This window comes from Protopterus annectens, chromosome 14.part0, assembly GCF_019279795.1.
Source record: "Protopterus annectens isolate FY-2018-M chromosome 14.part0, PAN1.0, whole genome shotgun sequence".
NCBI lineage: Eukaryota > Metazoa > Chordata > Ceratodontiformes > Protopteridae > Protopterus > Protopterus annectens.
This window is the reverse complement of record NC_056748.1, coordinates 611,108,441-611,128,440: the sequence shown is the minus strand read 5'-3', so window position 1 is coordinate 611,128,440 and position 20,000 is coordinate 611,108,441. Positions and strand designations below refer to the sequence as shown.

Below are 20,000 nucleotides of genomic sequence, written 5' to 3'. Positions count from 1 at the left end.
CAAACCCTGGGAGGTCTCTTGGAAGGCTATTCCAGAGGATGGTGGAACCAAAAGACCACCTACTCCTAGAATACAAGTTCACTTGTACAAGGATATAAAAAGTATGCACATTCAAATACCCGCCACACGGATATCAACAGGCACCCGTACCAGATGACAGACAAGGTCTGGAATGGAATCCAGGTGGGAGTATCACATTAGGTCAGACATATGGAAACCATACCAGTCAATGCCAAAAGGGAGAAATGAGGACTACTTTCACCTTACACCTCATTGCTTTCTGCTGAAAGTTTGATATGAAGGGAGGGGAAGGATAAGCACACAAAAGACCTGTGGCAAACTGTGGATTACAGCATTCCTCAGAGACTTCTCCTCCTGGAAGATCAGGGCAAACTAGCTACTGCACTTTGTGTTGGAGGGGTGGCAAACAGGCTGGAGCAAGGCTGGCCCTAGAGGCTGAAACCGCAATCCGTCACTGGAGGGACCACTTTTGAGGGAGAAGTATGAACCTGCTCAGCTTGTCAGCTAATACACTGCATTTCCCTGTGATATGTTTTGCCATCAGAAAGCAAAGGGAAGACATCTCACACTGCCAAACTTCCATGGCTTTCACATAATGGGCAAAAACATTTCCCTTTGTTGACGTACCACACCGCTGACATACTGCCGGTTTGGATCAAAATCACCCCCCCCGGAGGAGAAGTCCTGAAGAGCCTGCAACGCCAGGAGACCCCTCACATCTACAGGATATTGCTGTGATGTGAAGACTGGCCTCTGAGGGAGGACCTCATACTTGGAGCAGTCTTTTGCATGAAACGCCACCCCAATTAGAAAGCATCTATAGGTCAATGTGGTCCGAGAGGAGTGGTAGAATAAAATGGCAACTTCTGGAGACAACTCCAACCACCATAGAACATGGCTGCATATGCTAGTAAGGCAAATGGGGAAAGTGCATCGGTTGGTATGACACTAGAGTACAAAAGGTTACCACTGATCCCAGGAGATGCAATATGCACTTGGCCGGGGGGGTTTGTGGGATCAAATCATTAAAGCTTCAAGAGTAAGAATGTGACTGTGGTAATCTGGCTATCTGCAACGTCATAACCAGAAAGACCCCAATGAACTCTATTGCTTGGACAGAGACCAACATTGTATTTTCCACAATGATTATGATTCCTAGGTGAAAGAAAAGCTGGAGTAAGGATTCCCCTGCTTGGGGTGCCCGATTCCAGGAGAAAGCAGTTATGAGCCAGTCAGTTGTCCAGATATGGGGAAAATGCAGATCCCCTGCAGTGTGTGGGGAGCTGCAACCACTGCCATGCACTTTAACACCTGGAGGACTGTTGTGAAACCAAAGAACAGGGTGCTGAACTAGAAAGGACAGGGTGCTTAACTAGAAAGGACTGGTTTCTAGCCAAAAGTGGAAGAACCTTCCGGAGCACCTATGTATTTCTGATATTCAAGTACAAATCCTGAAGGTCTATTGAGCACATGCAGTATTTCTCCACAGGCTACGTGCCCACAGAGTGGTGCACAGCAACAGTTATTCCGTTCCACAAAGGTGGAGCCACAACAGACCCCGGGAACTATCGCCCTATAAGCCTGACGAGCTTGGTTTGCAAAGCTATGGAGTGCATCATCATGCATCTCATTAACAGAGACATTGGAAACCTCCAAACACAGGACTCTACCCAGTTCAGCTTTGTTAAGGGCAGATCATGTCTCCTAAACCTGGTGGACTTAAGAGACAGTTACCAAGACTATAGACGAGGGAAAGGTGGTCCACACAGCCTACCTTGACCTCACAAAGGCCTAAGACACCATTTCCCACTCGGGTATTATAGACAAGCTCACCAGCCTGAGCATAAAAACCCTACGTCACAAGATGGGTTGCCAACTGGCTCAAAGACAGAACCCACATGGTAAGTGTTGCAGGAGTTAGGTCTGACGCTAAACCGGTTACAAGTGGCATTCCCCAGGGCTCAGTCCTAGGACCCCTCCTGTTCGGCATATACTTCTCAAAGGTACAGGCAAGCACAGGAGGACTACGGCTGACCAAGCTGGCAGACTACTGCAAACTAGGGGCTATAATTGACTCTCCGGCTGACACAGACATCCTCCAAAAAGGTCTCACTGAGACAGATACCTGGTGTCAAAACCATGGCCTCAAGCTAAATGCCAAAAAGTGCACAGTCATCCCCTTTAGAAAAAACAAAGTACCCACAAACTACCACATAGGTGGTAGCCCCCTAAATACGGAAGACGTAATAAGGGATCTGGGGACCCTAGTAGATAGTAACCTCTCCTTTGATGATCACAATGCCAAAGTGGTTAGAAAATTCTTCTATGTGGCCCACCTAATCACAAAAGGTTTTGCATCCAGATCGAAAGAGGTCATTGGGCCCCTCTACGCATCACACCCATCGGAGTACAATGCACCATCTGGGATGGAGCTTACAAGACACCTGCAACAACTGGAAAGACCACAGAAGTTCCTCACCAAGAGGATCACTGGCCTCAAGCAAATGCCCCATGCAGCTCTACTGAAGAAACTCCAGCTGTACTCTGTTGCATACCGCCTACTCAGAGGTGATCTCTGCCCGACATACAAGGCCATGTCCAACCCAGAATTGATGAACATGCTCCACCCAACGAAAACCATATCCCTTCGAGCCACATGCTCCAAGGATCTAAACCTCACAACAATAAATAGGACGTGCTGGAGGGATATATTCCTGTTCCAGAGACTTCCCATGCTCTGGAACAAGACAATCTACATTAGGCAGAGCTCTTCGTTAACCCTCTTCAAGAAAAACCTTGATGAGTGGATGGGAAATAGAAAGTTTACCCCAGGGATCACTTCAATGGCTCTGCTGGACAGAGGCACAGGGAACGAATCTAAGGGGGTGGCGATAGCCAACATATTCCGGCTAGGCTTACAAATGCCTTTGGGCAGATAGCATAGTACCTACGTATGAACCTATAGAACTTGGACCGAAGCTCCAAAGGCAGTGGTGTTTCCATATTGATAAAGGATGCACACACCTCCAGACTGTTAGCCCAACATAATGCATCAAAGATACTTGAGGTGCAGCTAACATTGGGTAAGACAGCGATTCAGATTGCAGCCTGTTATAGGTCCCCATCCATGTCTCAAGACTCGCACTCCACGTTCATAAGCACCCTGGAGAATATTAGGGTCCAACCTAACACTCATACTGGGCAACTACCCCTCCACTAACTGGGAAAACTACTAGTGTACCAGTACACTTGCCCAACATTTCCTGGGATCCATCAATTACAATGCTCTGGACCTGCTTGTTCTTACCCCCACTAGAGGTAGCAACATCCTTGACATGGTCATTACGAAAATGGGCGACTGTTGCTCTACACCAATAGTCAATTCCTCCCTGGTTAGATCAGAACACAAACTAATCCCCTTGGAAATCCATACCCCCCCCCCCCAAAAGGGAACCACCATGAAAAACGTCTCCAAAGCTAAATTTGGGCTCCTAAAAAACAGAGGTGGATAACTTCACAGCACCCATGCAAATGGAGAACAATTGCATGACCACCGAATCATGTACCAATGCACTGTAAGAAAACGTACACAAATGCATGGATCTCGCCACACCCAATAGGACCAAGACGCTCTCCTCCAAAAAAGCAAGCCAATCTGGTAGCCCCCTGTCATAAACAAACTCTACAACAGAAGGAGGTAACTGATGCGGAATAAGGTGCAGTCCCAAGATGAACAACCCCCTAATCAGCTTCAACAAAAAGATGAGCCCTCATCAAATCCCCTAAAGCTAGCTATGAAAACAGAATTGCAGTGCACAGTAAAGATAACCAGAATGCCTTCTATAGTTACATAGAGCATCTCCACAGTAATACCCAGATTAGCTCTGAGCTACTGCACAATGGTACCTCCTATACCACAGCCAAAAGATATTGCCAATATACTGGCCAACAAATTCAGTACCAACTTTACCCCCCCCCCCCCAAAGGACCAATCAGAATACCAGTAGATTCCCAGGCACCCACTATTACTGCTGCATGGGTTAAAACAGCACTAAGGCCAAGAATACAGCTTCTATGGGACCTGACAATATCCCTGGCTGTGTTCTACATGAACTACAGAGTGAACTGGCACCTCACATGTATGCCTTGTTCAATCACAGCCTTACCTCAGGTTTTGTCCCTACCGAATGGCACACTGCTACAGTCATCTCTATCCAAAAAGGAGGAGAGACTACAGACCCTGGGAACTAAAGCCCCATTAGCCTGACAAGTCTGATATACAAAGCTATGCAACGCATAATCATGGACCTAATAAAAAAGGCTATAGGGAATCTCCAAACTCTGGATCCCACAGAGTTTGGTTTTGTGAAGGGTAGATCATACCTGCTCAACTTGGTCGCCTTCTTTGAGTCAGTCACCAGAGATGTGGACGGAGGCAAGGTGGTTCATACAGCCTACCTTGGACAAGTCCTCCGATACCATTCCCCACTCAGGAATCATAGAAAACCTCACTAAGCTAGGCATCAACCCCTATATCACTAGGTGGGTTACAAACTGGCTCATAGATAGAACCCACAGTGTGAAAGTAGCTGACTTCAAGTCAGACTGCTGACCAGTCACGAGTGGTGTCCCACAGGGATCGCTCCTGGGTCCTCTCCTGTTTGGTATCTACTTCTCTGAAGTCAAGGCCAACAAGAAAGGACTCTGGCTGACAAAGTTCAGACGATTGCAAGTTGGGAGCCATTATTAACTCCCCAAGTGATGTTGACATCCCACAGAAAGGCCTCACTGAGACCAATGACTGGTGTCAGAACCATGGCCTTAAGCTCAATGCCAAAAAGTGTGTCATCCCCTTTGGGAAAAACCCAGTTCCCGTGAATTACCACATTGATGGTAGTCCACACAACACAGAAGGAGTTAGAGATCTGGGAACACAGGCTGACAGCAACCTCTTTTGACCACCACATTGCCACTGTGGTCAGAAAGTCCTATGTGACATCTCATTACTAAGGGTTTTGCATCCAGGAAGAAAGAGGTCATGGTGTCCCCTCAACTCTTTCCTCATTAGGCTAATCATAGTGTACAATGCCCCGTTTGGCATGTACCTCACTAGACACCTGCAACAACTGGAGAACCCGCAAAACGTACCTCACAAAGAGGATCCTATGCCTTAAACACTTGCCCTATATGGACAGAATCAAAAAAACTCCAACTACTCCATCTCATATCACCTACTTAAGGGCGATCTCTGCTCCACTTACAAAGCCATGCCTGACCCAGCTCCGTTAGAAATGCTACATCTAAAGAAATCCCAATCCCTCCGCACCACATGCTCCCAAGACCTCAGCCTCATTATCACAATCAACAGAACGTGCTGGAGGGACAGGTTCATAACCCAGAGACTGCCCATGCTATGGAAAGTACAGTTGTGTACACTTACCATAAATGTAGATGTTTGAGTGTTTTCACTGTTGCAGTCATCACATTTGGGTTATCTGCCTGGTAGCTCTCAGCTAGCCTGAATAGCAGAGTCTTCGGATCTCTGTGTCGGATGCAGTCACTTCTTCCATGACGTCAGGTCGTCAGGGATATAAAACATGCAGCTGATGCCATTACATCAGTTTTTGTTGCCCTAGATGTCAGGTGCCCCCACAACAGGAAGCAATTATATGGTATGCAACACCCCCAGCAAAAAGCAAATACACAAGATATAATATATGCTAAACAAGAAGGAAAGGTAGAGCCAATAGAAATCAGGGGGCTGGAGGGAGAGTAACCAGGAGTGCAACAGTGAATACACTCTAACATCTACATTGATGGTAAGTGTACACAACTGTACCATGTTCTTAGTGTTACACTGTTGCATTCATCACATTTGGGTCGATTCCCAAAGCTAAGGAAGGGTGGAGGCAGTTCAAGAGCATTAGGGCTTGCAATAAGGCCATGTAAAACTGCGTGGCAAATCTAGCTCTGGATTTAGAAAGGACAGACGGGTAGTAACGCTTGGTGAAAGTGCACAGAGCTCCAGGTAGCAGCTTCCAGTATGTCCCTGGTAGAGACTCCTCTGAGAAATGCCACAGAGATAGATGCAGCACTGGTGGAATGTGATATTATCCCCCGTGGGGTAGGTTTTCCATGGTGCTTGTAGCAGAAATGGATGCAATGGGCTATCCATTTGGCAATGGTTTGCTTTGAAATGACCTTCCCCTCTGCCTCTGCAGCAAAGCTAACTAGCAGCTGGTCAGATTTTCTGAGAAGCCTAATTCTGTCCAAATAGAATCTAAGCTATCTGTGCACGTTCAGAGAATGCAGTATCCTTTCCTCCTTATTTTGAGGATTAGGGAAAAACATAGGCAAATGAATGGACTGGTTTAGAACCACACTTGACACCACCTTGGGCATAAAGGATGGATTAGTTCTGAGGGAAACCCTGTCGGCATGGAAGATCATGAAGGGTTCCCACTGCCACGAGGGCCTGCAGTTCAGACACTCTTCTTGCTGAAGTGATGGCTAGAAGTAAGGCTGTTTTCCAAGAAAGGAATTTCATCTCTGCTGTAGCAGCTAGTTCAAAAGGGGGGGTGGGTGAGTTTTTCCAATACAAAGTTAAGGTCCCAGGCTGGAGGGGGGGGGGTCTTCAATTTGTGGCCCCTCTAAGGAATTGTTTTAGCAGGGGATGAGAGAAGAGGGGTAAGCTTGGTATTATAATGTGTTGAAATGGCAGATGCATGAATCTTAATCGAAAAGAAAGATAGGCCCTTGTGGAGCATTTCTGTTAAATAATCTAATCTAAAATATGAAGTAAGCTGGGCACTGTTGTGCCCATCCCCCGAGCCTGGCTCCAGGAACAGTATCTCTTCCACTTTTCTGAATAGGATTTTCTAGTACTAGGCCTCCTTGCCTCAAGAATGACATCCAGCACCTGCTTACTGAGGATTGCTAGAGGTGGGCTCAGGGAACAAACCAGGCTGCAAGGTTCAGGGTTTGAAGCGGAGGGTACAGAATGTGGCCCACCTGCTGGGACAGCAGGGAAGGGGTCTAAGGCTGGTGCCATGGTTGCAGCAGTGTCAGACTGCACAAAAGGGGGTACCAAGTGCTGGCGTGGCCAGCCTGGGGCAATCGGTATTGCCCTTGGCTTGTCCTGTTTGATCTTTAGTAGAACGTTCGAGAGGAGAGGCAGAGGGGGAAAGGCATAAATTGGGAGGCTTTCCCAGGTCAAGGACAGGGCCATCTACTTTCCAAAGCTTGACTGTGGGGAGTTCTGGTGCAGAATTTGTGCAACTGGTAGTTCTGAAGGGAGGCAAACAGACCTACCTCTGGTGTCCATTTGTTCAAGAGCTTGAATATTTGGGTTCCAGTTTCCATTCGTGTGGGTCTATGAGATTTCTGCTCAAGTAGTCTGCCAGTGAATTTAGTTCGCCTGGCAGGAATTGAGATTGCAGGTTCACTTGGTAGCTCAAGGCAGTGTTCCACAGAGCCATGGCTAGTCTGTAGAGTGGGTAGGAATGGCCCCCCTGCTTGTTTATGTACCACATAACTGTGGTGTCGTCTGTCTTTATCAATAGCTGTCCTGGAAGAATAAGGTATTTGAAGGCTGTCAGAGCATTCTGTACCAGCTAATATTTCTTTTTGATTTGACTGATATGCAGGTACATCTGTTTTGGGTTCCATTTGCCCTGAATGCACTGCACTGCCATGTGAGCCCCCCATGCATAGTCTGATGCATCTGTTAGAGTTTGGGTGGCAGGGGGTAGAGTGAAAGGGAGTCCCTTGTTTGGCCCACCAAAGAACTCTGCCCTTAGACAAGGAATTATAGCGATCATTGTTTCCAGGTCCTGAGAATGTTGACACCATAAACTTTTTAGACACCATTGAAGTTTCCTCATATGCAGTCTTGCATATGGAATTAACCGAATGCAAGAGGCCATGAACCCCAGGGCTTGCAGGATTTTCCTTGCAGATAGCTGGATTTTTGTGGCCAGTAAGTTGAAGTAGGTTGTCAAATAAACTTGTTTCTCCGGAGTGATGAATGTCATCTGGGAAGTTGTGTTCAAGCCTGCTCCCAAGAATACAAATCTGTTGGCAGGGTACTAGGTGTGATTTTTTCTTGTTGATTGTGTACACCAGTGAGTTTAGAAGTCTCTTTACAAATTCCAGGTGTTGTAATAGCAAGTCCTGACTTTCTGTCTGAATCAGGCAATCGTCCAAGTATGGGTAAATCAGAATATTTCTCTGCTGGCAAACTGCAATGGCTGGAGCTAGGCACTTTGGCTTATCTACTGCGCCCAAGATATTCACAAAGGGAAGTGCAGAGAACTGACAGTGGATGAAGCTCGCCTTGAAACATAAGTATTGTCTGCAGGATTCCCTTACTGGGATGTACAGGTAAGCTTCAAGTCTAGGGTTGCCAGCCAGGCATCCTTGGCTAGCATAGGAAGAAGCTGTTGAAGAGTTAGCATTTTGAATTTTGGAACCACCAGATAGGTGCTGAGAATAGACAGGTCCAAGATAGGATGCCAGGAGTTATCTTTTCTGGGAACCAGGAACAATCTTTAATAAAAACCTTGTCCCCTTTGCTCTGCTGGGACAGGCTGAGTAGCCCTGATACTGAGAAGAGACTGCATTTGTTTTGGGGCCTCCACCCACTGATTTGGGGGGAGGTCTGGCCATCCACTTGGGGTTTGGAGTGAGTGGAAGTGGACTCTGTATTCTACGATACAGAAAACTGTTCAAAAAACATTTGTCTCGAGTAAGGAGTTCCCAGTTTTTTGCATGCAGGGCGAGCTTTCCTCCTAAGAGAGCAGGTAGTTGAGCAGGGCTTGGAAGGGTTAAGGTTAAGTCATTGTGCCATTTTTCCATAGGAGGAGTGGGTTTACTACTCCCTGCTTTGGAAGTGGGAGCCCCCTACTGCGTAGGTCTGTGCGTAGCCTGAGACTGTAGCCTAGGTGGTCTGCTGTTCCTGAGTTTGGACCGAGAAGGCCTGGAAGGGACTAGAAAGGACCAGTTCTTTGAAGGCCAATGCCTACTGAATCTGGGAGGCTGTACTTGTAGGAAATCTAACAATTTGCATAGATTTAGGTTTTTCCTCCATCCTTTTGGGGACTTCTGCTTTGTTGCCAAAATGACGGTCATGGTTTAATGAAGCATCCAGTAATTTAGCTTTAACATGATCTGGCAAGTTTTGTTCCTTAAGCCAAGCATGCCTTCTAAGTACAGACCCAGTGACAGCAGCCCTGCAAAATGCTTCTAAAGTGTCAAAACCACATTGCAAAGTATGTTTACCAAGTTGTTCTGCAGAATGCAGTAAATCTTGCAATTCTTTGTGTTCAGCAGTGTCAGGAATCATCACTTTCTGTTTAAGTAGTCCCATAATATGCTGCTGATACTTTAACATATAAAACTGGTAATTTAAAGCTCTGATGGCCAAAGTAGCAGAATCACCTTCTTAACCCATCTGTCTAAATCTCTAGAATCCCTATCAGAAGGGGTAGGATTTTTGACAGCAGTAGCCTTAATGTCTTTTGGTCCTTGGGAAATGGTCTCAAGATCCGCAGAAGGATTTTTGAAAAGAAACTTGAGAGTCAGGTACTCCAATACCGGTCAGGTTTTCTGGGAGCTGGAGGTGAAGTGTTTGAGGTAAGGCTAGATTCCGATTCCAAGAAAGCATCATCTACAATGTCCAGAACAGCAGGGGTAGCTAAAGGCCTGTGTTGAGGCAGGAGTAACAATTCCCCAAGTCTCTATTTGGACTCAGTAATCCTGGCTTTCCAAGCAGAAATGCTCCCTAAGAGTATGCAAGGTTTCACCGAAAGAAAGATCTTCTGGAGGAGAAGTAGAGAGAATGGAATCCCCTGCATCAGAATCCTCATAAGTAGATACGGGCAAATCCTGGTAATCAGGAGCAGAAATATCAGATTCCTGATCAGAAGCAGCAGAAAGAAAATCAGTTCTAGGTCTCAGAGGGGGAAGGCTGGCTTCCCCTAATTAAGGTAATAAGGTCTTCAGCCATTTTAAACATTTGTTTTTGAGGCATTTGGGCCCGAGCCTGCGGTTCGGTTATTGGTTTTCTAGGCATAGTGCGAGTTTTTGGCCTGGATGAAAATGATGGCGTCAGTTCAATATGAATGTCCGTAGGCCTGAATACACCCCTTAGAAGCCAGTGCCTGCACAGCAGCTCCGGACCCATCCAAAGTAGACATCCGCAGGTTCCATAGTCTAAGAAGCACCGCGTGGCATACTGGACTCCAAATGCGTCTCAGTAGAGGCCTGCAAATCTGAAGTAGCAGGTATCAGGGACTGCGAAAGAACCTCACCGAGTACCGGCGGAATGGCAACTAGCCTAATGGAAGCGTTGTCGGCAGTTTTGGACCTATGCAGTCTGTCTCTGTCTTTATCCTTACTTTTTTCTTGAAGATCGGACGGCTTAACGAAGTCATTTCGGAGTACACAGATAGAGTATTAAAGTAACTGGCTGCAAAAATAGCCTGACGACGAATAGTTCGGGCGTTGAACAAGGCACAAAACCGACAGCGACGGACATCGTGGTCTGGGCCTAAAGGGAAGCAGTACAAATGCAAATCTCTATGAAGTATTTGCTTTCCACAGGTAAGACAATTGTTAACTTTAATTGACATCAGTTAGAGCAAGAAAAAAGGATCCCCAACAGGGTACTTCTCTTTTTTGAAGACTTCGGGTCTGAAACTCGAAAACGAAAAATTCAGGATACTACCGACAGGCACTTGCGAACTGCTTTGGCTTCAGGCACCACACGGCAAGAAAGACTGATGTAATGGTGTCGACTGCATGTTTTATACCCAGGATGACCTGACATCATGGAAGAAGAGAGAGCATCCAACACAGAAATCCAAAGACTCTGGTATTCAGGCCGGCTGAGGGGACCTGCAGGCAGATAAACCCAAATGTGATGACTGCAACAGTGAAACACCAAGAACATCAGGCAAATACCACTTAGTTAAATGAAGGCAAAAAAAAAAAAAAAAAAAAATGCAGGTCAAACACACTAAATACCTTCCAGTCTTTGAATTTTCACCTTCACAGAAATGATTGTGTCAAATGGAGATACCCTCAGTTCAAAGGATGTTCCTGTAAGTGTTTCAATAAAAAGTTCCATACTTTCATAAAATGGCAGCTTGTAATGAAAAGATTCCACTTTATCCTTATTAAAGAAAGGGGGCTCCTTCCCATTTGCCATCACATTGGAATTTTGCACTTAAGTTGTCTTCCACAGTAGTTAAAAAGCTGGAACATAAAAATCCAGTTCTAGTGCCCAGGAGATCTAGAGCTGATGGAGAAAAAAATAAATAGTTACCAAATAATGCAGTGTTAAATAACACAAACATATTAGGCCTCTTCTACACAAATCATACTTTCCTCCAAAACTTGATGAAGACCAACATGCAAACTTCTTACTATATATTTTCTTGAGCATGTGTAGCTGTGATATGAATGCAATACTCCCTTGCACAAATTACATCTATTAAACTACGATTCTGTACATTACAATTCATTTTTCCTAAAAGTAAACATACAAACTGAGGTGCAATTGCTAAAAACGCATAGCTTAGAAACAAATGCATAAGCTACTCATCATAACCTTGTACTTTCAAATGAACAGTGGTACCTACATCTATATTTATAACTATTGCCCATGCTTTGCATTCTCAGCTCAGTCCCATCACCCCCCCACCCCCAGTTACAAAACTACCCACTTGCTTCACAGCAGCAGCAACCAGTCCTGGGTGATGGCTCAAACTCCTAGGATGCAACAGAAACAAAAATACAACTCTGCTTTACATGCCCACTGAGAGGCACAGCTACATATAGAAAAAATGGGAAGGCAGGATCAATTTTGCTGCCAGTGTTTTCTCAAAGATGCAAAGTTATGGCAAGCACTTCACACAAGTATTTTAATACTAGGAGCAATGTCAAAAGATCACTGTTTCAAGCAAAAGTTTGCCATCACCTGCAAGATCAGTGGAAATCTGGGATAGCTCCAAGAGGGGCATGCTGGACATGGTAAGAAGTAAAAGATTACCATGTTGGGGAAAAAAGTAAACAGAATGGAGCATGTAAGCAGCTGCACAGACCTTATTCTCAGAGACATTCCTAAACAACAGAAGCCACTGATCTTGTCATATGTGCCTTTAGAGGTACCCCTAGGGACTTCAGTAAGCTTTTTTGTTTTGATACTATGTTATGTGAATATCAGTGTATGAGGTGTGTGCTGCGTCTTTAAGCATGTTAAAGACTGTACGTGCAAGTATAAAATTCCAAACACATGCAATCCCTACTGCCATTTTGAAAGAGCAGCCAGAAAGTCAGCATGCATGATCGCAGTTGTTAAGTTTACAAGTTACTAACTTAAGTCCATAAACTTCTACACTGATGTGTGTTTGTATAAAATAAAGCTGCTTGAACAGAAAGTACAGTTTTGTACCTACCATAAATGTAGATGTTCGAGGATCCACATTGCTGCAGTCCTAACTATTGGGTAGTCCGCTGTCCAGTCGGCCCGAATACCAAAGTATATGGCTGACGTCGGTCAAGGCGCATTAGACTGACGTCAGTACGTCAGGGTACTAATGCGCATGACCGACGTCATATCCTCAGTCTTTTCTTGCCCCAGATATCAGAAGACCCTAAAAAGACAAGGCCAAAACCAAAAACTCCAAACATACCTGCACCAAAAATATGTACAATATATACAAAAATACCAGAATACAACCTCACCTACACAACCACCCCTAAACACAGAGGGGAAGGAGGGAGGGTAAATTGGACTGCAGCAATGTGGATCCTCGAACATCTACATTTATGGTAGGTACAAAACTGTACTATGTTCTTCATTCCACATTGCTGCAGTCCTAACTATTGGGTAGAATCCCAAAGCAGAGGTAAGGGAGGCTGGCAAATCATAAGGAAGCAGGAGCTGACAACATGCCTTGCAAAATAGCTGTGGCAAAACCAGCCCTAGACTTAGAGTAGAGAGGAAGGTGATAATGCTTAGAGAAAGTATGCACTGAACTCCAAGTAGCTGCCTCCAAAATATCCTTAGTTGCCACCCCTAAGAAATGCTGTTGAAGTGGCAGTAGCCCTAGTGGAATGAGGCCTAATCCCAGCTGGAATCTCCTTGCCATGATGGGAATAACAAAATGCAATGCAAAACCCAATCCACCTAGAAATAGTTTGTTTTGACACAGGCTTGCCCTGCGAACTCAAAGCAAAAGAAACAAACAACTGCTGAGACTGCCTAAAATCCTTAGTCCTGCTTAAATAATAACGCAATTGCCTGTGTACATCTAAAGTGTGCAAAATCTTTTCCCCTTTATTCTGGGGATCTGCATAAAAGTAGGCAAATGAATAGTTTGGTTTAAAGCCACACTAGAAACCACCTTAGGCATAAAGGAAGGATTAGTACGTAATGATACCCTATCCTTATGAAAATCAAAAGGCTCAACCGCCATAAGGGCCCGCAACTCAGAAACCCTTCTTGCAGAAGTAATGGCCAACAAAAAAGCAGTCTTCCATGACAAGTATTTCAATTCAGCAGTAGCCTTGAGGCTCAAAAGATTGTAGAGTAAGTTTTTACAACACAAAATTGAGATCCCTAGCAGGAGTAGGAGCACTACATGGGGCCTTATATTCTTTGCCCTCTAAGAAATTGCTTGAACAAAGGATGTGAAAACAATGGTGGGTCACAATCATAGTGAGCTGAAATTGCTGCAGCATGAATCTTAATGGAAGAGAAAGACAAACCTTTGTCCAATAACTCAGTAAGATATTGAAGAGCCACACTCAAATTAGGCTCAGAAATCTCCAAATTCTTTGCTGCAGTCCAACATAAAAATCTCTTCCATTTTTCATGTACACTTTCCTTGTACTAGGTCTTCTGGCTTCCATAATCACATTTAAAACTTGTTGAGGAAGTTGAGACCTGCTGTCCTTCAAAACAGAATATGCCAGGCTGTTAGATGAAGAGAGTGAAGCTTGACATTGAGCAGGTGACCGTCCCTCTGAGACAACAGGTGTGGAATCAGGGGTAAAGGCCATGGAGGCTTCCTTACCAGACTCCTCAGTAATGGGTACCAGTGCTGCCGAGGCCAATCTGGAGCTATTAAAATCATCCTTGGCTTGTCTTGTCTGACCTTTAGAAGCACCTTTGGGAGAAGAGGCAGAGGTGGAAAAGCATACACATGAAGATTTTTCCAACTGAAAGAAAGAGCATCCACTTTCCAAGCTGTGTGATGAAACCTCTTTGTGCAAAACTGTGGCAGCTGGTGGTTTAGTGGAGAAGCGAACAGATCTATGTCTGGAGTTCCCCATGACACTGTCAATTTTTGAAATACATGAAGATGGTGTTTCCACTCGTGGGGATCCATGATTTGTCTGCTTAACACATCTGCTAAGGAGTTCTGTGCTCCCGGCAGAAACCTTGCCTGAAGAGTTAGTTGCAAGCTGAGCGCAGTCTCCCATAAAATCATTGCTTGCCTGCACAATGGGTAAGAATGTGTTCCCCCTTGTTTGTTGATGTACCACATGACAGTTGTGTTGTCTGTTAGAATCAACACCTGCCCTGGAAGAAGTAACTCCTTGAAAGCCATTAATGCAAACTGGACTGCTAACATCTCTTTCATGTTGATATGTAGATGCTGTAGTCTGGCAGGCCACTTGTCTTGTATCCACTTTCCATTTAGATGAGCTCCCCAAGCAATGTCTGAGGCATCTGTCGTTAGAATCTGACTCGCCTCTGGCCGGGTCACAGAGAGTCCCTTGTTTAGGTGACATTCCTGAGCCCACCACAAAAATTCCTTTTGAATGCAAGTTATTATTTGAATGGCAGTGTCCAAATCCTGGCAGTGCTGTGTCCACACATTTTTGAGATACCATTGCAGCTTCCTCATATGCAGTTTGGCATTGGGAAGCACCAGAATACAAGATGCCATGAACCCTAAGGCTTGAAGGACTGTCCTTGCAGTCAGCCCGGACTGAAGAGATAGTTGATGGAAGTAACTGGAAAGATTCTTTTGTTTGTCCGGGGTTAAAAAGGCCATCTGGGCTGCTGTATTCAGTCTCACACCCAGAAAGCACATGTCTTGAGAGGGTACTAGACTGGACTTTATTTCGTTCACAGAATACCCTAGGCATCTTAGCACTGCTATCACATATTCCAAATGCTGTAGAAGGTCTTCCTTTTCTTGAGCCAGAATCAGGCAGTCGTCCAAGTAAGGATAGATTTGAATTCCTTTTAGCCTGAAGTAAGCTATCACTGGAGCCAGAACCTTTGTGAATACTCTGGGCAGTAGATAAGCCAAAGGGCAATGCAGAGAACTGATAATGAGAATTTCCAGCTCGAAAATGCAGATACTTCCTGCAACTTAGTCTTATAGGCACATGAAGGTAAGCTTCCTTGAGATCTAAAGTTACCATCCAGTGATCTTTGCCCAGCAGAGGTAAAAGATGTTGTAACGTCAACATTTTGAACTTGGGAATGTCCAGATAAGTGTTGAGGATAGATAAATCCAAAATTGGTCTCCACGTGTTCCCCTTCTTTGGTACTAGGAACAGGCGAAAATAAAATCCTAGGCCCCTTTCTGGCACAGGAACCGGCTGAATGGCCCCTATTTGGAGCAACAGAGAAATTTGCTTGTGAGCCTCTGTTCTTTGTAGAGGAGGAATGTCTGGCATGCCTTTGAAAGGAGGCAAGGTATGGAAATAAAACCTGTAACCGTGGTGAATGATATCCAGCACCCATCTGTCTTGGGTAATTAAATCCCAATTTTCTTTGAAAAGAGACAGCCTTCCTCCCAAAGGTGCTGCCAGGCGAGAATGTACTGGCAGCTGAAAAGGCAGGTCATTGGGTCTGTTTCTGAAAGGACTGACCCCTGCCCTCACCAGAAGTCTGAGCAGGTGAACTCCCTGTTCTAGGCCTAAAAGAACCTTGAGCTCTGCCTCTACCACGCCTAGACCTAGCCCCAGAGCGGGAATCATAAGCAGGATACGCCCATCCCTTAGTAGGCCAATTTCTACTAAACTGGAGGCTGCACCTGCAAAAATCCTTAACAGTTTGCATAGACTTAGCCTTGTCCTCCATTTTCTTTAAAACTGCTTCCACAGGCGAACCAAACAACACATCAGACTGTAAAGGAGCATCCAGAATCCTTGTCTTAACATGCTCAGCTAAATTTTGTTCCCTCAACCAGGCGTGCCTCGAAGAACAGAACCAGTGGCAGCCACCCTCGAGGAGGCCTGCACAGCATCAAAACCACACTGCAAGGAATGCTTACCCACCTGTTCAGACACATGAACTAAATCCTGCAACTCTTTACACTCAATACCTTCAGCCAGAGCATCCACCTTAGACTTCAATTGTGAAAGGAGATAATTCTGATATTTTAACATATGAAACTGACAATTCAACGCCCTCATGGCTAAAGTGGAAGAAGTATACACTTTCTTTCCCCATCTATCCAAAGCCCTTGCCTCTTTATCAGGAGGAACAGGATTTTTAACAACAGAAGCCTTCACACCTTTAGGCCCCTGAGAGACAGTTTCGGGTCTGCCCTAGGACTCTTAAAAGATACTTCCTAAGCCTCTTCCTGGAATCAGAGAAATCTTGACCTTCCCATTTAAAATGCTCCCTCATGGAATGCAGAGTCTCTGAAAATGAAAAATCCTCAGGAGGCGAAGCTGAAGGAGTAGAATCATCCACATCAGAATCAGAATAAGGAGGATACTCCTGCAAGTCTTCAGTCAAGACTCAGAAGCCTCGAACATTGCTCAAAACTCTCAAACTCAGGTTCCACCCTAGGCCTCTTATCAGGAGGGGCATAGAACCTCTAATCATAGTAATCAAATCCTCTGCCATTTTAGCATATGCTTCTTAGGCAAAGACCCTGAAACACTCGGAGAAACCCCCACTGAAGCTAAACTAGGCCTGCCTCTTAAAGAAGCCTTGGAAACAGAAGGGAGGCCCTAACCACCTTAGGAAGAGAGGAACGAACAGCCACCTGAGAAGCCCCTTCAGCCTGGCCTACTTCCTGAGAGGACACATCCTGTAACAGTAAAGTTTCTCCCTGAGACTCCAAAGAAACTCCTGGCAGAACCTCCGGCTCCACTGAGCCTTCTAAAGAACCGACGTCCGGGACTGTCGGTTCTTCCACTCTAGGCTTCGCTGCTTTGTCCTTGCGCTTTTGGAAGCGGCCGGAGCATCCGACGGCATTTTATAATTACAACGCTTCCCAAACACTAACCTGGCACAGTCTAACCTTCTCTTAATAGTGCGTTTGTTAAATCTAGCACAAGAGCGGCATCCAACAACGTCGTGCTCAGGCCCTAAACAAGGTATACACATAGTATGGTAATCCCTATGAGGTATCTGTTTCCCACAAGAAATACAGTTATTCACTTTTTCTGACATCCGGTTAAATACTGAGGCAAGAAAAACCAAAATATTCCCAACGGGTACTTAGCCAACTTTGATTCGGTCTGAAACTCTGACTTCAGAAACTTTCAGAACGCCAACCTGCACTCGCAAAACTGCTTCTGCATCGGACCATGCGGCAAAAAAGACTGAGGATATGACGTCGGTCATGCGCATTAGTACCCTGACGTACTGACGTCAGTCTAATGCGCCTTGACCGACGTCAGCCATATACTTTGGTATTCGGGCCGACTGGACAGCGGACTACCCAATAGTTAGGACTGCAGCAATGTGGAATGAAGAACATCCCATGAAGACTCTTCTACTGTGTCCACAGGAGGAGAGCGACATGATGTCAAAGCCGCGATAGGACAGAATAATATTCGGTGCTATGAGGTGCAGGGACAATAGTGAAGGCAAAACTACGAAACGAGCCAGAAAAGAATCAAAGGTAATGAAAAGCAGTACAAACTATTTGGCAAAAAAGACAAAATGGGGAATTACAAGGGCACAAACCGCATTATTAAGGAATCTGAAGGCACAAAAGGTTCATCAACTAAGGGAAATGTTTAGAACAAAGGTATTTGATGAAACAATTAACAGTAAAGCAAAATGATAATGTTTAGAGTGAAACGAGCACAAGAATAGTACAATAAGCATGAAAAGGACTTAAATGAGGAAAACAAATAAGGGCAAATAAAGCAAGGCGACTGCATGTGTTTTGGCAACTGCTGTGTTTTAGCATAACTATGACTTCATATTCTAAGGGCACAACTAAAGCTATTCTAATAAGCGGCTTACAGTGTGTGCCTATTACTGTGCATGTATTCTGAAGAGTATTGTGTGCGAGGTGCAACTATTTCTTAAAATATACAGTCAAAGTATAGCCATTTAAAACGTTTCTTATGCTGGGAGTGTCTATTTGCAAAGTGCAGCCATAACAGAGCGTTTCTTGCACTGTAAAGAGGTGCCTAGCAAGGTACGGCCATTTTGAGGAAATTTCAGTGTGCTGTATATAGTTTACTTGGAAAGAGCAATTACTTTGAAATGTTATCGACTTTGGGGCAAGAGAAGATCAGTTCAATAGCACTGTGAAGTTGTTTGCGAGATGTTTCTTAAACCTGATAAATAACTTTAGCAATGCAATAATTACAAAGAAGCCCAGTTAATTTGCATAGTGCAGTTATTCGATAGGTTTCTTACAGTGATAATAGGTGATTTCTTGCAAAATGATATTGCAAAGGTATTACAGTGACAAAGAGTTTTATTTTGCAAAGTCCAATTATTCAAAGGTACTAAGAGTTTGCCTAACAGCATAGTTTCAAGAAGTCCAAAACGGCAATTTTAGCACCACAATGGAATCGAACAAAGTTACAAATATTGGGATAAGTTTCTGGCATATGTGCATGTATGCATGTTCTTGCTTAACTGCAAAACCCTTCACTGGTACGTGTTATATGGCAGACTGATTTCGAAAGCCCCTATCACCTGTATTTAAGAATTTTGGAAAAAAACTTAAGAATATTTGAGCAAAAGTACAGTATTTTTATACAAGCAGCTTATGCAGATAGATATGCACACACCAGGACAATCACTTTGGTAAACTTAGCTGAGTCAGAGACCACAAAAAGCGAGTGTTCATTTGTGTATGCACCAGCAGTATATGAAGATAAAACAGGTCATGGTTGTATACACTGAATCAAAGGAAGACTGTTTGATGCACAAGTTCAGATAAATGTGCAACCCCCCCCCCCCCCAAATTTTAGAGAGTCATCTGTTTTACACGAGAGATAAGACACCAGGGAAAACCTTTGTTTCTCAGCTTAGTTATGTAAGCTGCAAAGCTAAAACATGTGTTTGGTGATTTAAAAGATAAGTTTATAAAGAACAGGATTGTGTGTGGTAGTAATGCTACTGCTGAGGGAGATTTTACTTCACGACAGTGATTTAATATTGAACAAAGCCACAGAGATTTGTCAAATCTATGAGGCGACAGAGAAACAAAAGTATAATTTTAAGTGACAAGAGCAAGATTTCAGTAAGTTCCACAGCAAATGTAGACAGCAAACAATACGTGGCAAACAGCAGCAGTCCCAAGTGCATGGCAGCCACAATCCCTGCTGGTTCACCAGGGAAACCACATAGCTTTCCAGCAAGTTCTAAGAAAGGAGCAAGCTCAGTGCAATTCAAACACGAATCAGCAAAACCCAAACCTAGCTTTCCTTGTCAACTGTCACAACTGTGGTGCAAATCATGAGTGTGAGAGAAGTGCTTAGCATTTTAGTCAGCAATGTCAGAAGTTTAAAAAAATGGAACCATTTGTAAAAGTTTTGCAAAGTAAGCAAGCCTCATGTAGTAATATAAAGAAAGGTCACAAAGAAGAAAGTTGATAAAGTAGAGTCAAAGCAGTCAGCTTTCTATGTAGACTGCGTAGCGGTGCTTGAAGAGAGCGCGCGAGAGAGAGCAGCGAGAGAGAGCAGCGCGAGAGAGCGCGCGCGAGACACACACACACACACACACACACTATACACACACACACCAA

At 44.6% G+C, this 20,000-nt stretch overlaps 1 protein-coding gene across 1 annotated transcript in view; it reads right to left on the bottom strand.

Moving 5' to 3' along the window:
- ZFAND4 (zinc finger AN1-type containing 4) overlaps positions 1–20,000 on the bottom strand; it is a gene marked incomplete in the record, with an annotated part of 250,537 nt that overhangs the window by 227,399 nt on the left and 3,138 nt on the right. The window contains 1 exon segment of the mRNA XM_044056359.1: positions 11,047–11,320. Within this exon segment, the coding sequence (XP_043912294.1) occupies positions 11,047–11,230 (184 nt within the window).